This window comes from Rutidosis leptorrhynchoides, unplaced genomic scaffold, assembly GCF_046630445.1.
Source record: "Rutidosis leptorrhynchoides isolate AG116_Rl617_1_P2 unplaced genomic scaffold, CSIRO_AGI_Rlap_v1 contig46, whole genome shotgun sequence".
In the NCBI taxonomy this organism is placed as follows: Eukaryota; Viridiplantae; Streptophyta; class Magnoliopsida; order Asterales; family Asteraceae; genus Rutidosis; species Rutidosis leptorrhynchoides.
This window is the reverse complement of record NW_027266693.1, coordinates 25,228-45,994: the sequence shown is the minus strand read 5'-3', so window position 1 is coordinate 45,994 and position 20,767 is coordinate 25,228. Positions and strand designations below refer to the sequence as shown.

General features: G+C 31.1%; 4 protein-coding genes across 4 annotated transcripts; 2 read left to right on the top strand and 2 right to left on the bottom strand.

Moving 5' to 3' along the window:
• Positions 1 to 2,795: 2,795 nt before the first annotated feature.
• On the bottom strand, positions 2,796 to 3,323 carry LOC139883838 (probable caffeine synthase MTL2). The gene is made up of 2 exons (XM_071867959.1): positions 3,249 to 3,323; positions 2,796 to 3,146 (listed from the first exon to the last, which is right to left on the bottom strand). Exons 1-2 carry the CDS (start codon positions 3,321 to 3,323, stop codon positions 2,796 to 2,798), a joined length of 426 nt encoding a protein of 141 aa, XP_071724060.1.
• Positions 3,324 to 5,421: 2,098 nt separating this feature from the next.
• On the bottom strand, positions 5,422 to 7,734 carry LOC139883837 (probable methyltransferase TCM_000331). Its single transcript, XM_071867957.1, has 5 exons — positions 7,684 to 7,734; positions 7,180 to 7,599; positions 6,701 to 6,964; positions 6,192 to 6,481; positions 5,422 to 5,506 (listed from the first exon to the last, which is right to left on the bottom strand). The coding sequence occupies exons 1-5, from the start codon at positions 7,732 to 7,734 to the stop codon at positions 5,422 to 5,424; spliced, it is 1,110 nt and encodes a 369-aa protein (XP_071724058.1).
• Positions 7,735 to 8,090: 356 nt separating this feature from the next.
• On the top strand, positions 8,091 to 9,533 carry LOC139883836 (salicylate/benzoate carboxyl methyltransferase-like). The gene is made up of 3 exons (XM_071867956.1): positions 8,091 to 8,180; positions 8,335 to 8,508; positions 9,180 to 9,533. Exons 1-3 carry the CDS (start codon positions 8,091 to 8,093, stop codon positions 9,531 to 9,533), a joined length of 618 nt encoding a protein of 205 aa, XP_071724057.1.
• Positions 9,534 to 13,611: 4,078 nt separating this feature from the next.
• On the top strand, positions 13,612 to 15,801 carry LOC139883835 (probable methyltransferase TCM_000336). Its single transcript, XM_071867955.1, is given in 6 exon segments — positions 13,612 to 13,686; positions 13,849 to 14,242; positions 14,245 to 14,297; positions 14,523 to 14,795; positions 15,455 to 15,512; positions 15,515 to 15,801. Coding segments are annotated over 6 exon segments (1,140 nt in total).
• The last annotated feature ends 4,966 nt before the right edge of the window (positions 15,802 to 20,767 follow it).

Below are 20,767 nucleotides of genomic sequence, written 5' to 3'. Positions count from 1 at the left end.
ACTACCTGCATCAAAATGAACAAACTCATTAGGAGATATTGGTGATCCCTCATCAGTTGATGAGCTATCACTCAGAGTCTCAAAAACAAAAGGTTGCATTGATAGTTCACTCAGTGTTTTTCCTGACTCTCTCACAATTAGTTCCTCCCATTTCAACTCACTTAATTCATCAAATCTAATACTTATGGATATGATCATTTTTCTTATAATAGGATCAAAAATCCTGTAGCCTTTGAATTCTTCTGAATTATATCCCATCATTACTCCTTTAACGGCCTTTTTTGACATCTTCTTTCTTCTCTGCTCTCGAATGTGAGCATATGCAATACAACCAAACACTCTCAGATGATGAACAGTTGGCTTGTAGCCAAACAAAACTTCAAATGGAGTCTTGTCCTTGAGAGCTCTGATTTGTAATCTGTTCTGAATATAGACTGCTGCATAGCATGCTTCAGTCTAGAATTTTCTTGGCACCTTCATTGCAAACATCATTGACTTAGCCATTTCAACAATTGTTATTTTTCTTCTTTCTGAAATTCTATTCTGTTCAGGACAGTATGGAACTGTTATCTGATGAAAAATGCCTTCTTTCTCACAGTATTCTCTCATTTTCTTTGAGATATATTCATCTCCTCTGTCACTTCTTAAACATCTGATTCTGCAGCCTGCTTCTGACTCAGCTTGAACTCTCCACTTCTTGAATAATCCAAATACTTGATATTTAGTGTTCATAAAATAAATCCATGAGTACCTTGTGAAATCATCAATGAATTCCACATAGTACCTGTTTCCAGTAACTGAGGGAACTTCAATAGGTCCACAGACATCTGTGTGTACCACTTCCAGCTTCTTTAGCTCTGCCAATTGCTTGAGGGAAAATTTGATCTGTGGCTCTTACTCTTTGCACATTGTTCACAAACTTGCTTCAATTTTGTGCATAGCTTTGGCAGTCCCTTCACCACTTTTTTATTCTGCATTGCTATGATGTTGTCCAGATTTGAGTGTCCAAACCTCTTGTGCTACAGTTGAGTTATTTTTGTCAAGGTTGCAGTGTAAAATGCTCCCTCAACATCTTCCATTCTCAATTTAAACATTCTATTTACCTGTGAAATCTTATGAACTAACATCTTTTCTGCATTGAAAATCAAACACTCTTCATCCTCAAAATACACTAGAAACTTCTTTTCTAAGAGTTGTCCGATTCTAATCAAATTCTGATCTAGTTCAGGAATGAAATAAATATCCTTCAATACAAATTTTCCAGCCTTAGTTTCTAATTCTACTACTCTTTTCCCCTCAACAGTCACAGATTCTCCATTTTCAAACCTAACTACAGCATCTATACCTCCACTAGATTTCTCAATAAACACATCAGTATTTCTAGTCATATGATTAGAACATCCACTATCCACTATCCACATATTATCTTTTTCATTATTCTTAGCTACAGAGCATACCTCAAAAACAAACGTACTTTCCTCTACTCCTCCTGAGTTTGTAGAGCTCTGTCCAGCTTGTGAACTGTTAACATTTTGAACTGTTGGACTCACAATATTTGAATTGTTGGACTGTATTGATGCAGCACTTGATACAGCTCCAGGATTGATTTGATTCTGTTGATGGTAAGCAATCTGATGCATCTAAGAGTAGCCTATTGCAGGTTGTGTAGCATGATAGGCCAGTAGATTTCCTGGTGCTTGTCACTGAGTTGCTTGTGGATTCACAGGTCCAAAGACATAGTTTGCCTGATATTGATGTTGTGCTGCAGACTGACCTTGTGAAGATCCCAATGGAATGAAGTTTGCATTCTGAGTTGAATGCTGGTAGCTGTTATTGTTCTGCCTCAGTAGAGGATGCACAGGAGGGTTCCTTCCATAATTTTTACTCATTGGATTCTGTTGTTCATCACACCATTTATTATAGCACATGATATCCACATGTCCCTTCTTTCTACAATATTTTCATATTGCAGCCTCATGCCAGAAACAGCCAGCCTCAGTATGATTACTCTTCTTGCAATACTTGCACTCAGAAAAACTTTTCTAGTTTGAGTTTCTTAGCCCTTGGTTGTTGAATCCTCTTCCACCATTGTTTCTAGACCTCCAAGGTTGATATCTTTGCTGGTAGGATTGATTCTGAGGCATGCCTTGCTGATAATTGTGAGTTTGTGGCCTTTGCATATATGGTGAGGCTTGATAAGCCTGATTCTGAGTATGAAATGGCTTATTTTGAGTCATATAACGAGTCTGAGACAATTGTTGGTACATGTTTTGTCCTGCAATACTCTGAGAATGGATTGACTGCATCTGAATTTGATTTGCAGCTTAGGAATTGCCTGCACTAGCTTCCAAACTTGCCTGAAAATCATTTATGGGATCATTAATGGTGGAATCTGTTGATGTTTGAACATTTCTCCTCTAAATGCAACAACTATCTTCTCCTTCTCATCCTTAATTCCATACCTAATTTCATGAATTTCTAAAGCATTGAACACCTCCTCTAAATTAATAGTTTCAGGCTCTTTCTTAAATTTCCTTCTTAGTGGTGCAACTACTGCTTCAAACTTCATAAGAATACTATCCAATAATCTCTCTACCTGCTTCGAGAACTCCATTAGCATCTTAAGGAATGCTTCCATGATCGAATTGCTCAAAACTAGCTCCTCTTCTGTGACTTTTTTCTTCTTCAAGTTTGTTTGCTTCTGCAGGAAGTTATTTGTAAGCTTCTTTTCTTTCTTTGCAGCTGTCATTTGTGCTTTTATGACCTCAAGCTCCTGGAGATGATCTATTCCAACACTAATCAGGCACGACGGATATGAAACAGCGACTGAACGATTCTCGTTTCGCATTCTCAAGCTTTTTATAGAAATTAGGAATGAAATTGAAAAGTGAGTTGAAGTCATTTCCTAGAAAATCGTTCAGGAATACTTGAAACTCGGAGATTCTATCAGGAGTAACGTTTTCTTCTTCACAAATCTGATAAATGGTGTCTATGATATAAGAGATCGGCAATAGAGCGTTAGGTCCTGACGAACAACCCAAATCCACTATTCGAAAAGATGTCGGCAAATAAGTTGGACTATTCTTAATGAACATGCTTCTGATAGTCTCCTTTAGGATTGATTTTGCCTTCAATATGGCTGTCTCCTGAAAAAAAATTAAAAATGTAAATCACTATATATATATATATATGATATTCAATAACATCAGCCATTTCTATAGCAAGAATAGTGTAGCCGTGTAGTATACCTGAAGAAGAGAATTGTTTGCGTAGCTATTTACTCCATCACCAGCCTTCATGTGAAGAACATTTTTCACAACCATGGTTAGCTAGCTTTTCAGATTATGAATTTTTTCCAAATTAAATATTATGAGATTAATATGCTGCTCCTTATATCTGTAATATTATATATAGTACATAGTTTCTGGCCTTGTGAGCAGATTATTATATATTTGTAAACTCTCCGATTGGCCCTGACCACACATTAATAATAAGAGTAAATATAGATCTTGTCTAAATCAGATTTCCTCTTTTCAGAATTTCAGTGCCTGATAATATTATTTAATTGATACTAGAGAAATTTCAAAAAAAAAAAAAAGAGTGGTATTAGAGATATGTTACTAACGGATTTAAGTCCAATCCAAAGAATGAATGTAACTGGGGTTTTTCCTCAAACCGTGGTTTGCTTGCTTCAGTACCTCTCCCTCTTATGTACGGTTCTCGATTCGAATTTCATCCAATAGTTTGGAGATAGTTTGTTTATAGAATTTCATTCAATTTAATTTTTCTTAATAAATTTAACTTTTTATCAAAAGAATAAAAAGAATGAATTGATGGATGACTATTCAGGGGTACAATATGATTGCGAGTATATCGAAAGGCTTGACTTGGATAGAAGCAGGGACGAAATTATGTACATTTTGATTGCGAGTATATCCGTATTGTTTGATCTATTACACAATTTTACCCATCTTTACAGTAAATCTTAAATATTATCCTGTGTTTATGGTAAAGCATGCAATTTTTTCTTTTCCATCAATTTTTATATATAATTTGCCAAAAATGTGAAATCAAAATCAATAATATTCTCAGCCTATTATCTAGGTTAATTAAAAAGAACAATATACAAGTTATAATAAGTATAATCTAATCTCTTTCAAATATAATTTTTGGCTCAATTATTAAAGCGTTTCCTCTTTTAAAAGAACATGGGTTCAATTTCTGAGAGAACGAATTTTGGTAGGTGGATTTGTATGAGTTATATATAAAAAAAAGTATAATCTAATCTTTTTCAACTATAACTTTTGTGTACGTAGAATGAGTAAAAAAAAATCATATCAACATTAATACATATTGATAGATAAATTATGTAGATTTAAAAAGTTCACGGTAGACCATAAACTTTTATTGCACATGTACACAGAAGATGTTTAAATTATTAAAACTCGATTTAATATAATAGACAGAACTTAAACTTTTGATGCCCTAACAATATTCATCTGTCAGATAATCATATTAGACCTCAGAATCTTGATTCGATCATGAAATAATTTATTCACTTAACTTTCTCAAATGTTTAATTATAAAAACTCCATTTAACATAATCGACATAACTAAAACTTTTGGTGCCCCTAACAATATTCATCTGTCAGATAATCAGATTAGACCTCAGATTAAGTGCTGCCTCCCTATAGCTCTCTTCTCTGTCATGAATATCTGAAGATTTATAACTGGAGAGCAATTTGGTGCTGACTCTATATGGTTTTCTCTCTTATATTCGAACAACTGGAGATAAAGATTGAGACAAAGTTTGTGAAGGATTGGATGAAGATTGGTTGAACGTAGGCTGAAGGTTGGCAGAAAGCATCATCCTGAAATTGGAGCAGCGTTAAAAACTATGATGTTGAAACAGAAAGCATAAGAATCAAAGTTCTATCCTGGCTCACATCTACAATCTCCCAGTGTTGCAGCCAATACTGATAATGTAGGCTATTGATTGGCTTCTGGACCTAGTTCATCTGATTAGAAATCGGCTGCAAACTGATAACATAGGTTGGACGCAAATTCTTTACTGCTTGGAAGATCACTGAAATAAGCTGCCACGTTTTTTTCTTCACAGGCCTCTATCTGGTATCTGGATGCTCCTTTCTCGATTTATATTTTGGTGCTGTATGGCATTAATACAGGCTTCCATTCCCCGGTATGGTTTTTCGTGTACAATTGAGGACACTTTTAGACTTGCTGAAAACAGAATATGGCAAAACATGGCCTGTGCTGCCCAGAAAACTTTCGCCGATTCAACATACCTCTCTTTGGCTGGATATTAATGCAGGACTTCACTCCATCTCTGGAAATGCACAATAGGGAATGCTCCATTAGCTTCATTGTATCTGAAATTCACCTCTAGGAAAATCTCTGTTTCTAGCAAACCATTGTAGTTTTTAGTCTTTTAACTTGCCCATTGCAACGAGGTATACCCTCAAACTTTCTTTTCTTATTGTTTAATCTATATAAAAAAAAAAAAAAAGATTAGACCTCAGAATCTTGATTCCATCAAGAAATAATTTATTCATTTAACTTTCTCAGATGTTTAAATTATTAAAACTCAATTTAATATAATCGACATAACTTAAACTTTTGATGCCCTAACAATATTCATCTGTCAGATAATCAGATTAGACCTCAGAATCTTGATTCGATCAAGAAAATAATTTATTCATTAATTATCTTTCTCACATTTGGATCCTTAAACTTAATTTTTTTTTATTACATTATAATTGTGCAGACTGTATGACTTGAACCCTCACCTCACGAATGAAGGAGGGGATGTTCACCAATTGGATCATGTCTTTATATTTAACAGCTGTTATTTCAAAGGAATTTACAAAATCCCATCTTCTTCTGGTTTTTTAAAGGATAATTTTTTTATTAAATAATGAAATAGGTGGCCGGGTTCGCTAATGTCAGCTATCCCTGAACCGTCGAATGAAACCATTTGAGAGAACCGTACATGAGAGGAAAAGCGCCGTTCAAAAACATACTACCGAAGGAGGATCTCCTCAATTACAATTGAAAAATTACTATGTTAACTAGGTTGCTCAAAAAATCTTCATGACTACTACTTTTTTGTGAAGGAGATGATTATGTTAGTAGTCGTCACTTTTTCTTTAAGCCAGTTTTGCCCTACATACTTTGCATATCTAGCGAACAAATCTTCAATTATAGCATCTCCGAAATGACTAACAAACATGGCTTCCGTAACGGCTCTAATACAATTTGAGACATTTTTTCCAACTTCAAGCTCGTCGAAAACAAAATCTTTGTTGCTGACGTCATCTCTAGGATCCAGGTTGATTTCAATAGTTTCTAGCTTGTCAATGGAGAAAGATCCTTCCATTTCAACAATTTTCTTCACTTCTTCTTTATGAGGTGTGTAATATGGTAAATCAAATGAATCAATATCAGCCTCTTGAACAAGCCCCTGCAACAATATCAACAATTTTTACTGATATATTGGATTTTATTTTTAAAAAATATTTGAGTCGTTTAATTTCTTCTCTAAATAAGCTAAAATAGGTTTTTTTTTTTTTTTCCTGATAAATATTTAATACTATGGTTTTTTTAAGGGGACAAAACCGGCAAGACAAGATATATAGCAATGTTTTGACGGAGAACATAGCAGATATTGAAAACTACATACCTCTGGAATTAATTCAAAAAGGCATTTTGTAAGTAACTCGTAAGGATAGCAGCAATCGCTAGTTCGAGGATCTAAGGTGTTCCTCCCAATCATCATAAACATCATTCGCCCACCACAAACAATCTCCGTGGAACGTGATCTTAAAAGATTAAAGAAATCTGTTTCAAATTGCTTTAAATAAGCTTCGAATACATGACGAGGACTTGTCCTTGCCATGTACAGGTTTCCCTTGTTCATCAGATTGTTCAGATAACAATCTGGAACCTAATTAAGAATTTTCAAAAGAATGTCAATTAGTCTGTCTATTATCCATAAATAATTAAAATCGAAATCAAATTGCCATGTACATGTTTATCACTTGCTTGTGTATACTCCGTGCCGAAATATATGTTAATTTTCTTTGCATTTCATATGTCAGAGTCGACAAATGTTTTGGGACGGACTGATATTAAAAAATAGATGATCCAAAACTAATTTACCTTAGAGAGCCAGTGAGTGGAGAATGCAGAATAAAAGAAATGTAAACTTTTGCTTGGGAATAGCCTTCCGTAGAACGAACCAGGCACAGCGGATATGAAACAACGACTCGACCATTCTCCTTTCGCGTTTTCGATCTTTTTATAGAAATTAGGAATGAAATTGAAAAGTGAATTGAAGTCATTTCCTATAAGATCGTTAAGGAATACTTGTAACTCTGGGGTTCTATCATGAGTAACGTTTTCTTCTTCACAAATCTGATAAATAGTGTCCATGATATGAGAGATCACCAATAGAGCGTTAGGTCCTGATGAACAACCCAAATCCGCCATTCGAAAACATATCGGCATTGGACTAGTATTAATGAACATGCTTCTGATAGTCTCTTCTAGGATTGGTTTTGTCTTCATTATGGCTGTTTCCTGAAATGTTTTAAAAATTTATATTAATTAGTAGTGAAGTTAAACAAAACATGATATTCAAGAATTGATATTAATGAAGTATACCTGAAAAATAGAATTACTGGCGTAGCTATTTGCTCCATCACCACCCTTCATGTGAAGAATATTTTTCACAACCATGGTTAGCTTTTCAGATTATGATTTTTTTTTAAGTTAAGGATTATGATGATATTAATATGCTGCTCATGTTAAATCTTATATCTGTAACACTATATATAAGACTATATTTGCAACCTGTCCGATTGAACCTGACCAGATACCTAGATCTCAGATTTACACTTTCCAATGCATGATAATTAATTAAGTGATCATAGTCGAGAGGTTTCATAAATAGTTAAGAATGCAAGTTCAAGTATGGCCAGCTAGCTAGAATGAGTTGGCATAATTAGTTAGAATTGTAGCCATGTGATTTAGTTTTTGATGTGGCAAAAAAATTGAGTTTTTATTGAAGGATGGTAATTGATCTTGCCTATTCAACAATTAAGAATCGTGATATCCAGAATCGTGATATCCGGCCCGAATTTGCAAACAAACTCCTATGTGTTTGCTGACATGGACATTTCTCTACTTAAATTTTTGAAATTAATTAAAGCACTGGATGTCAATTTAAAAATAAATAAAGAAAAAAATTTGCTAATTAAAATAATTATTAAATGTGTATAGTATGATAATTATGCGGATTTATTATTTTCCCAGGTTCCACCAAGTCTTGAGAATAAAGGGAACATATACGTGGTGAAAACTAGTGATCCGAAAGTGCCAGAAGCTTATTTAAATCAATTTCAGAAAGATTTCTCATTGTTTTTAAGTTTACGTTCTGAGGAGATAGTCCCACAAGGTCGAATGTTCATTACATTAGTCGGACGAAGTGTAGTAAATCTCATTAGAAGTGATTATTGCTATGTTTAGGAGATGCAATCAAAAAGCCTCTTTGAATTGGTTGACGAGGTAATGAGAAATTTTAGTTTTATAATTATTGTTACTATTATTATTTTAGAAAAAGATGGCGAGCTGTTGCGCAATTAGTTAAAGTTGTTTTTTTGTGGTTTGAAATTCATGAGTTCGAGTCATGAAAATAGTATTTTTGTAATTGTAAGAAGAAGATTGTCTACTACGACATCTTTTCCCATACTCTTCAAAGCGGGAAATCTTAGCGCACCAAATTTATTTTTTTATTATTATTTTAGAAAAAGGGTGATACGATTCGTGATTGAAATGGAGTATAGGCATAGATAGTCTAGCATGATTATTTTTTACAAACGTATATTAATCAAAATTGATTAGAAAATATCAGAATTTTGAATTGCGACTCGGTTATTGTCAGCCTTGCCGAAACATAGTGCCGGTCAAACTATTCTCACAGATAAGTTAATATTATCTCCGTCTTAAAATAAATATAAACTTTTACATGTAATTTGTATTGAAAAATTTGTATTTATTTTGAGATAGAAAGAGTATCATTTAATTTTGGATGATATAAATTTATCCTCGAATTGATATTTCTATTAATACAGTTTTGTCCCCTTTTTTTTCTTTCGTAGGGAACTGTGAAGGAAGATGACATCGATTTGTCCAATCTTCCTTTGTATACTCCTCGCGAGGAAGAAGTAAAGGAAATTATTGAAAAAGAAGCATCTTTTATTATTGAAACCCTAAAAGCCTTTGAAATAAATCATTCGGATCCTAGAGATGGAAACCTTGTTTTCGATGAGAATAGAATTGGAAATTATTTTGCAAGTGAAAGAAGAGCTATTACAGAACCTATGCTTGCCAGACATTTTGGAGATCATATAATTGATCATTTGTTTTCTAAATATGCTAAGCATATGAGCAGCAAATCTATGTTAGAAAGGATTAAACATACTACCATAGTGATTTATCTAATTAATAAGTAGTAGAACATACGTTCTATTGATAAATTGATTCTGCTGCTGCGTTTTTTTTCTCTCTCGGAGGTGGTTTTTCTGAAAAAAATGCTGTTGGACGCATGGCTTGCTTCTTACTCCCAAACGATTTTGGTATTCATTTACCATTGTAATGGTTAGGTTTTTATTCATTTCACTTCATTTCTCATTGTTATCTTACGCTATTACTTGTACTTTTCATTGTTTGCGAAGATTGTTCTCTTTCTGTACTTTTCTTAAACTCTTTATCCAAAAAAAAAAGAACATACGTTCTATTTCTTTGTTATTTGATTTTTATTTTCTGTTTTGTAAACCAGCTGTAGATATTTGTATCGTATCTATGGTTGTAGACGTCTCTTTTTTCCTACCATTTGTTCTCCAAATATATATATATATATATATATATACATTTTAAATAAAGGTTAATTTTATTTAAGACAATACTTGGCTGTTCCTTTAATGATCAGCAACACCATGCTCTGTCAATCAAAATTTGATATATGAGACAAATTTTTATTTTTTTATTATTATTTCCTAAAAAAATGACTATAAATAAAAAAATTTAATTGGAAAATTTTAAACAATCGAATATTTTCCATTTATTAGTTAATTATTTAAGAAACAGTCGAATATTTTCCATTTATTAGTTAATTATTTTGATTAAAATGGTCGAATTTGTAGATGTGAATCACGATCTTTTCCGTCATCACCGTTCCTCTAAACCTAAAAGTTAAAGTTTTCGTTCGAAGTCGGATATATTTAACTCGACCAAAGAAGAATGTGGGCATTGGTGAACATCTTGAAGATCTGCATAATTAATCGATCTGATTATACACAAAATAATAACAAGAAGAAGATACTATTCCCAAAAAAAATTACTGACAATTGCATATTTTTAATAAAATTAACATTTGATCCTCACTGTCCCCAATACTAATTGCAACCAACTTAATATTAAAAAAAAAATTGCAACCAAGATCTGCATAATTCACATTAATTAAATAGTATATCTAATATTTTCTTTTTATTAATTAATTATTTTGATTAAGGTGGTCGAGTTTTGTAAATGTGAATGACGCTCTTTCCCGTCATCACGGTTCTTTTAAACCTAAAGGCTAGAGGTATTGTCCAAAGTCGGATATATTTAACTCGATCAAAGAAGTATTCTCCTCGGTCCATTTTAAATATTTCGTAATGAGAGTTACGAATTTTAAGAAAATAATTAATGATAGAAAAAATTATATGTCTGTTCATTATTTATTATTTAAAAGTCATAAATATTTATTTAAAATAAAATATTTATTGAATTAAATGTAAGGATAAGATTGAAAAAAAAATCTCAAATATACATGAATCTCATAAAAAAATACTTGAAATTAATCAAAATAAATTTCATTACGAGATATTTGAAGTTCACTCGATGGAGTATATGACGATCGGTCAACATGTTGAAGATCTGCATAATTAATCGATCAGATTATATAAAAAATTAAGATACTATTCCAAAAAAAAGAAATTACTGACAATTTCATATTTTAATAAAATTAACTGTCCCCAATACTAATTGCAATCAAGATCTGCATAATTCATAGGCGATGCTGATCCTAAGGGACGCATGAAGCGATAAAAATGGAGCAGGCGGTGTATATACTATATTTTTTCTTTTTAGTCGGCGCAAATTTCACTGTATTAATATAAAAATAGAAATTCTATACTCCAGAACTTACTCCTACACAGATTCATCCCGACTCATTATGGCGTTAAAACTCAACTTTCATATAGAATCGTATGAACCTACGAATGATAAATAAGGCATCTTAAGGTCCAATTTGAACAATGATGGGCCTCATCGGGCTTTGATCGTCAATTTGTCGATGGCTTTTCACAAGACATGATTGCAAGAAATCTGGGAAAGTACCTCTTTGCTTGTCATGGGTAGGGCACGACGATGATGCTTAGATATGCAACAAAGTTAAATCAAACATTATTGTTGGCCTACGAAAAGAAAAATAATAAAGCCTTAAAAAAAGTAAGAACATGGTCCCTCATTGGTTCCCATTCCAATCAATCATTGTCTTCTTTTTCTATTCATATGTTGTTAGATAGGTCATAGGTGAACAATTTGCACTCCTTAAGAAGGAATGAGATCAATCTTATATAAAAGAAAAATATAGGGAAATGATCTACTTACACCGTTAGGAGCAGCTTCAAAGATTTGGGAGAGATCGATTGATAGTCTCCGACGCATATTGTCAAATTAGACCGAAAAAAATTAATATATATTCTTACCTGATTTATTTTTGTTTATAATATATATATATATATATATCTGTGTGTATAATTATTCAGTTTTCTAAACATGGAAAAATTTAATCATAGTCCTTTATGGCATTCTAATCAGATTGGTACTTTCTCTAGTTCCCAACACTAGCAAGTGATGAGTGGAAATTGAACAGAAGAAAGATATCGTAGTGGAAAATCATTAGTTATATGAATCCACAGACGAATTTTTATGTTCACATTATTTATACAAAAAAAAAAAGGTTCTAAATTTTTTTCCTACAACTTGCATAGTGGAGTACTATAGTAGAGTTTTTAGTCGACTTGAGCAAGCTCTTAGTCCTGATCAATATAAGTGGATCGTGTTTAATGTATAGAAAATGAACAAAATATCGACTCGAATCTAATTATATCGGACTAATGAAATCGATAACTTTCAAAATCGATTTTGTCTATGTAGACTAAACCATAAACTCTAAACCCTTTTTATGTCGTATTTTATCCCATAAGGAAAAAAATTATGAAAACTCTCCGTCAAAAAATAATGTTTGACTAAAATACATGTATCTAGTTTTTTCTTTTTCTTTTTTTTAATTATACATGTACTGTATCTAGTTAACACGTACGCAGTTCATCGATTTTAATTGTTTGCATAATACTAATAATTAAAAGTCAAACTATCATAAATATGCGATTTAGTCTTTGAATCAATTATGGGCCTAAAGTGAGTCCTACCTTCCGACCACCACGCTTTGTGCTCATGATCTCATCCACTAATTTAGGGGCCCATAGCGGAGGTCGATAATTTTTTATTTTTTTTTAAAAAGTATTTTTATTTTTGTTATTATGATGAAATTTGAGATATCGAAGTATTAATTAAAATTTCGAAAATTAAAGATTAATTTGTAGTTAATAACTTACTTAAAAATGTTTTTAAAAGCGTGAAACAATTTACAGCTCTTACAGAGGGGCGAATAGTCCACTAACCACCTCTCGTATCCGTGTTTTTTTTTTTTTTAATAAAATGTTTGAGGAAACCTCAAATACAAAGCAAGTTTAAGAAGAAAATCAGAAAACAGGGAACGAATTGACTATTACAATGCATAATGATGTTCATTTGTTTGGGATTCTTTGATATCCGGATACTTCGGAGAATCATATAAGTTAAGCATCTTTAAGAAATTTATAAATACGATAACTGTTTCCGAATAAATAGGACCGTTTTTTAGTCCAAAATCAATAATAATTTTTACTTCTTCTTCAATATTAGGAACTGGAAATAAAAGACTGAGAGAATGCTTGATTAAAATCACGTAATATATATCTCGAATATGATTTCAGATGAGATCGATTAAGTCAACCATATGTTGAATATGGTCATGCCTTAATTTAATACTCTTTAATAAATACTTGAACTTCTTCTTGGAATCAAGACTTATAATTAATTAACCTTCGCAAAAAAAAAGCATTTCCAATTTTTGACCGTATATTACCATAAACGGCAAATCATTGCTATTAAGTTTTGTTTTATGAAATGGATAATTATTTTAAAATATTTTAAAAATGGTTTTTGACTGTTAAAATAAAATTGAGAAGAATATAAAATTATATCACATCCGTCTTAAAATATAACATAATATTTTTTAGATTTTTTACTCGATATATATTTATATGAATAATTATAAAAATTTAAAATATTTTGAGATAGAGAGAATAATTATTAAAATGAGCCTATAAAGTGTAGCGAAAAACTTAACCTAAAGTGTGTCAAAGAAATATCAAGCTAGCAATGGATGTAGAAAAACTCTTTCACATGACGGGAGGAGTTGGTAACACTAGCTATGCTAAAAACTCTCATCTCCAGGTCGTCTTCTTCTTCTCCTCTGGCTGTCAATTTTCTCATTCCGTTCGAAACTGAATCGATCTTTTGAGTTATATAAAAATTTTATTTTTACTTGATTGCAAAAAAAATTGTTCAATATCATGTGATTAATGAATATTTTTAATTTACTGTGAAAAAATACAGAAGAAGGCATCTGATATGGTGAAGCACATAACTATAGAAACCGTAAAAGAGCTCTATCTCTCGATGAAACCAACTATAACCAGTTTCGGCATAGCTGATTTAGGTTGCTCTTCCGGTCCTAACACACTATCAATCATTCAAGATATCGTCAAGGCTGTCGAAGAAATTTCCTATCAGGAAAAAGATATTCTTGAAGCCTCATCATCAGTCCTAGAAGAATTTCGGGTGTTCCTAAACGATCTTCCAACGAATGACTTCAACTCTGTGTTTAAGGCCTTGCCGGATTTCTATACAGATTTTTACAAAGGAAGAGAAGAGACGATGGAAAGTTGTCGACATCATCCTTCGATTTTCGTCGCAGCATTCCCTGGTTCATTTTATGGAAGACTTTTCCCAATAATTGCTTGCACTTCATCTACTCTTCTTACAGTTTGCACTGGCTCTCTAAGGTATAATTCTAAATTTTTCTATTTTTTTTTTTTTTTTTTTATAAATGGCAGGTAACTGATATAAATTTATTTAATAAAGTTGCCGGGTAGTAAAGTTGCCGTGAAAATTTGTGTCCGTTGCCAATAACTCTTAGATGAAAACCTAGTCCTCCAAGTTAGGGTTCAAAGGGAACAATATGTATAATATTTTGGGGAAAAAATTATCTGACTTTGTGAAATATATAGGTACCTCCTGGAATCTACAACGAGGAAGGGAAATCGATAAACCAAGGAAATATGTACATATCAAAATCAAGTCCTCTTGAGGTGTCAAAAACATATTACAAGCAATTTCAAGAAGATTTCTCGTTGTTTCTATCATCGCGGTCCAAGGAGCTGGTTCCTGGGGGACAAATGGTGTTGATCTTGTTAGGAAGGATCGGTGAAGATCATGTTGATAGAGGCAACTCCTTCTTCTGGGAACTACTCTCTCGGTCTCTCGCCAATTTCGCTTCACAGGTAATTAAAATAATTAGTGAATTTAGATTTGTGGTCATTATTATACATTTTAAACGAAGTTAGCATAAATTTTGGTTTTTAAACATAAGTTAAGAGTAAATTTGACTTTTTGAATAAGAAATCGGCTAATCATATTGACAGTCAGCTTTATTATTTTTTATTATATAGGTTAGATTTATCTGTACAATTGATCATCGATCACCTGTTATGTGATCAATTCCCAACATTTTAAAATGCCTTCTGGTTATAAAGGTTGGCCAGACATTATCGATCAGTACATGTTCGTGTCTTATGACCAAGCTATTTTTTTCTTTTTTTATGGTATATATATATATATATATATACGTCGAAAAAAAAATTATATATAGGTCGACCAACAACTATTTGTTATGTCAAAACTGTCCGTTTGATCTTGTTGGTAGAGACAGCCTTTAATTCTAAAACATAAAACTTTTTCAAATAAAAATTTATTGAGATTGATCTGAAGAAAAAAAATGTTGGCTCAATCTTTAAATGGATAGACTTCATAATTTATAAATTTAAAATGGAGTTAGAAAATTAATTTTTAAAAAAGGAATCAAACTAAACTTGTAAGGAATATATACGTCTTTAATTGGTTAATAATCACATGTATATGTTAATTAATATTTTTTTGCTAGGGGATAATTGAGAAAGAGAAGCTTGATTCCTACGAAGTGCATTTTTATGCACCATCTAAAATGAAATTGAAGAACAAGTGAGGAGAGAAGCTTCATTCGAAATTGACCTTTTTGACACGTTTCAAATTGAGAACGAATCGGACAAGGATCGCGACCGCTACGGAACTGCCGTCGCCATGGCTGTGAGGGCCATTCAAGAAGCAATGCTCCGCCACCACTTCGGAGGAGATATCCCTATGGATGATTTGTTTGAGTGCTATGGGAAGATGGTGGATGAAGAAATGAATAAACAAGAAATCGAACCCATTACTTTCCTCTTAATTCTCAAAAGATTGAAAACGGCGTGAATCAATCATGCAAGGTTTTGTCTTATTATTATTATTTTTATTTTATTTTTGAATAACTATTATGCCAAGGGTATGTATATGCTATTTAATCGAAAAAAAGTTGCCTCCTTCTATCTATAATAGGATTTTAAAACCAACATCTAATAATAAAATGACATATAATAATTATTATTTTTATTTTTATGGTTAATGACGTGTTTGGTTTGCAATTCACTTAAATATTTAATAATAATTTTGATATAAAATAATATATTTTTAATTTTATTATTTTATATCTTAAAATGGATTAGTAAACCTTTAATGAAAAAAATAAAAAAAAAAACTGACAGTCAAACTCGTCATTAATCATAAATATTACAAATATTTAAAATTACTACATGTTTCTTTTTTACGGATGATTGGTTGTAGAGCATCTTACTATAACAAGCTGCAAATTTTTTACTATTTAATTTAGAATTTTTCTATAAAGTGCAATATGACATCTTTAAATATTAAATGGTAACCTACTAACATAGATCATTATAAGTCTTAATGTAAAAGTTATTTAATTTCACCCATCTCTAATTAATATAGTCAAACTTTCTAATTAATAAATATATTATTTTATCTTACTAAGTACTGTACATATTTTATCCTGATAATTACACACATACATATATCTTGTTTTTAATTATATATTAATTGAGTTTCTAATTAATTATTTTAATAATTTTACCATTAAATTATTTTATTTCCGATTTAACATATGAATATAGATAACAAAAAGATTTAAAAGAAATTTTAAAATATAATTCAATTGTTCGCAGGTTCAACTTTAATGTGTACTTCTCGATTTTTTACAATCAAATATAATTATATGTAAATTGAATTTATTTAAATATTTTCAAATATTAATGTCATTTATTTATATTTTCATTGTTATACAGGAAAATAAAGAAATTAAATTACAGTAATAACTATATTTTATTTGTACTGGTAATGTATTATTATTATTATTATTATTATTATTATTATTATTATTATTATTATTATTATTATTATTATTATTATTATTTGGAAAATGAATAAATTTAATTGACTTCCAGAGGAAAGTATAATAAAATTTTATATATTAAGCATCCAAATTGCACAAATTACTGCATTACTAAAATTAATTTTTATTATATTATTTAGTAGGTGAGTAAAAATATTTGGATAATATTTGACTTGAGTTAATTGACAAAAATTAAAACACAAAATTGTACTTGTAGTTGTTTAAGGATAATGAAAATATTATTAAATATTTACAGAGTATAATATTGCACTCTATAAAAAAACTCTTTAATTTAAAAAGGTCAAAAATTAGTAAATGATATATATATATATATATATTAAGGTACAACATGTTAAAGTACGCATGTTTTAAAACCAAAACATAAGTTATATTATTAATTTTGGTTTTACAACATGTTTCCACTTTCCAGTCTGTTTTGATCAGATGACAAATCTAGAAAGCATCTAATTAAGTTCTAAGGCAAAATTAGGTTATCGGTAATAGCGGGTTCTGATTTCACATTTGATCTGAATAAGGTTAATATTGGATAAGGATCAAAGAAATTATGATGCTAAAAACTAGATGCGACCTGATCTTTATGGACAAAATGAATAAATGTTGTAAAATGATAGTTTTGTCCAAAAATCATTACGCAAACTGCATTCGAACATCTTACTGTTTTTTTGGGATTTTAACCATGGATGCATTCGTCCCAATCTTTAGTATTAGTTCGTTTCTTTTTGTTCACGTTCCTTCCTTTTTTGTCCAAAAATATTTATAAAAGTTGTTTTAATTTAATTTTTTCAATTCACTTGCGATTACACCAAACGTTCAAGTTGTTTTAAAATTTCTCTTTTATTAAAAAAAAAAATCAATGACAACTGTAACATTGTCATCATATCGTATTATTATACCATTATTAGTTTCAGCTTTGACCGTATTATTATATGATTTTCACATCATGAATTTCGAATTCTTAAATTAGAAAAGTTTTGTTGTTATCGTTCTATAACTGTGATGAGGTGTAAAGCCCTCAATTCAACAGCTTATTATCGATTTTTCTACCGTTTCTACTCGTATTGGTTTAGCCATAACTATTGTCATCATCTATTGCTTCATCTTTATTTAATGAAATAAATACAAGTTATTATTCAAAAAAGATTTATTTTTTTAAATGTTAAAATTTTTAATGTCGCTGGGTCTGCTACTATAGTCCGACTACCTAAAAAGAAAGAGAGGAAAAAAAAGAAGTCTTGTGGAAACAATTATGTAGGCCATCGAAGGGTCGGCCCAATACATCAACCGAAATTCGGTCCGATTCCGTTCAGGCCAGATTTGGCCCAATACATGTTGTGTAATTGCCCGTAGTAACATAGTATACAGATTATTTAAACAAATATAATATTTAGGCCCAAATAAAATCAAAAAAACACATAAATAACACGACATTTCCCATACGAATTTGCCTATACTATCCAAAACAATTCTTTTGGTGAATAATTATATATTATTCGAGGATAATTTTTTATGAAATTCCTAAACACAATCAATCCATAAATTTTCTAATATTCGCTCCTCAAGAGTCGAACGTCCAATCTCTCGAAGGAAGAAACGCACAATCATTAGGCTATATATTATCATGGTTAGCTTATTCGAAGAATCAAAAGAGTAAAAGGAAAAAATAAAAAAATAAACCCACCTTATCTTAATTTGAGTATTGAATTGTCTCTATCTTTCATCTTGAGGTTGTCTCATTGTAGGAGCCAGCAATATATGTATATAGACTATGTAATTAAATTGGATAATAAAGACACCAACTGAGTGTCCATATTTTCCAAGATGGGGAAATAAGAAAAATAATTGGCCAGATTTGTAGACAGTAAAATAATTTCACAATACTTTTCCTAGTCTCTAGCTCTATACATTTCTTAATATGAATCGAAATTTAGCTTTAATATATAGCTTGATTTATTTCGACCACTTTGCTAGTTGCATGGCCAACTATATGGCAAGTTCCAGCTAATCAAATATAAAGGAAATACCATCTTACCTAAAAATTATGGATAATATCCATTGAATTGAATTTATATCATGTGGGTCTCTATATAAACTTTTCATTAACCTATGAATGTCACATATACTAAAATGGAGTCTAAAGATAGTGCCAACTTCCTCTTTTTTATTAGGATGATTGAGAGTATTGATGTAACTTTTACGAGTGATCGTATAATAATCGAATCATATATAAAAGAAAGAATATGTATTATGATAATGGGTCAATCTAAAAAATGTTAAACTCTGTTCTCGGTTTGATCCGATTAAAATAGACTGAAACTTTTATCAAATCGATTATTGCTTGATCGAAAGGGTTTCGGTCGAATCAAATTGCTCTATTGGTTTCGATGGTCAATTCGATTAGGTCGAATTTTTTTAAAACAAAGTTCTATTTAGAAAACTTCTATTCCGATCAGAGCCATATTGGAAGCCGATAAGGAGCGTAATTTGATTGTTTTTAAGATGTACATAGATCCTAAAGGGGATGACTTGCTTTTTTTATCATGCATCGGAGCATGTCCCGCTACAAGACGGCCAATTAAAACTTCAGTTAGCATGATGTTGGTCTGATTGCATTTTTTGTGAGAATACATTTATTAGACCTTTTATTTTCTATTTCATATGTATCGTGTTTCTGCGTTATTTGTGTATGGGCTCATATGTCTCTATCTAGCCATCATGCTTACTTTCAGTGAAGCACTTCTGTTTGTAATTCGTACTAACCGTAGACTGCGTGCGACGTTTTCGATAACACATTAACTATCATCAAAAGCCCTACTGATTAGATTTGATTTCGATTAGTCGGTTTCGTACCTACCCCTACACACGAATCACATAGTTTCTCGTTTCAACAAGGGTGAGCTGCTTTTGGCTGTTTTCCGTCTTATGGCCAACAATTTAGGGCCCCTTCTTTGACAGATCTAGAGCTTGAGAATGTATAATGATGTTCTTTCTTATATGGTATAGATAGACGAGGCGTAATTTTTGGACAAAGTATTTTTGGATAAGTTGTGGAGAAAATATTTTTATCCACAATTTTGTTAAAAGCACTTTGTTCAAAAACAGTTGGCTAGATAGACATTTGGCAAATTTGAAAACAGTAAAACATCCATTTGCTGTAAATTTGGTTTCTTGTTCAATCAAACACATTGGGATTCACAAACCTGTTTTTGTTTTGTTCTGGCTGAAGGAAGAACAAGGAATAGACAATTTTTATTTATTTTTTCATTTTAATAAAAGAATCTTAGCTAGCTATATATAGCTTTTATGTGACAAAATGTTCTGTGTAAATGCAATTGCATGTTGGGTGTTGGTGCAGGAATAGTATCCAATTTAATTGGATAAATAATTTACATCAATTATCCATATAACAATTTTTTGTTTTTAACGGATGAGCATAGATTTATTAATTAAAAAGGCGGAATCGTCAATTTTTGGATAATTTTAAAATGAAATCCTAATTTTTAAATTAGATAAAATAGTTGGTATTATAAATATGATCGTCCATAATTTAATTAGGAAGTGTTGTACGTAAGTAGCAATAGTCAGATACATACAGATAGAAATACAAAAACTTAAAAAGGCAAACAGAGCATTAAAAATAGTCCAACTATCTTCTTTTCTTCTTATTCGATCAAAATTGAATAGCAATAATTTTTATGATAATTTTGTTCTAGATATAAATTTAACTTATTTTGTTATTCATTTGAAAGTCTTTTTTCTTCCTAATAGATAATTTTAACCATAAAATCAATCGAACCCTTTGAATAATTGAACCATCTCTTCCCCTAAAAAAGCGATCACACATGTATATATGAACTTCATTTAATTTGTTCTTTTCTAATTATTACAGAGCTTATAGTCAAATGTCAATTAATT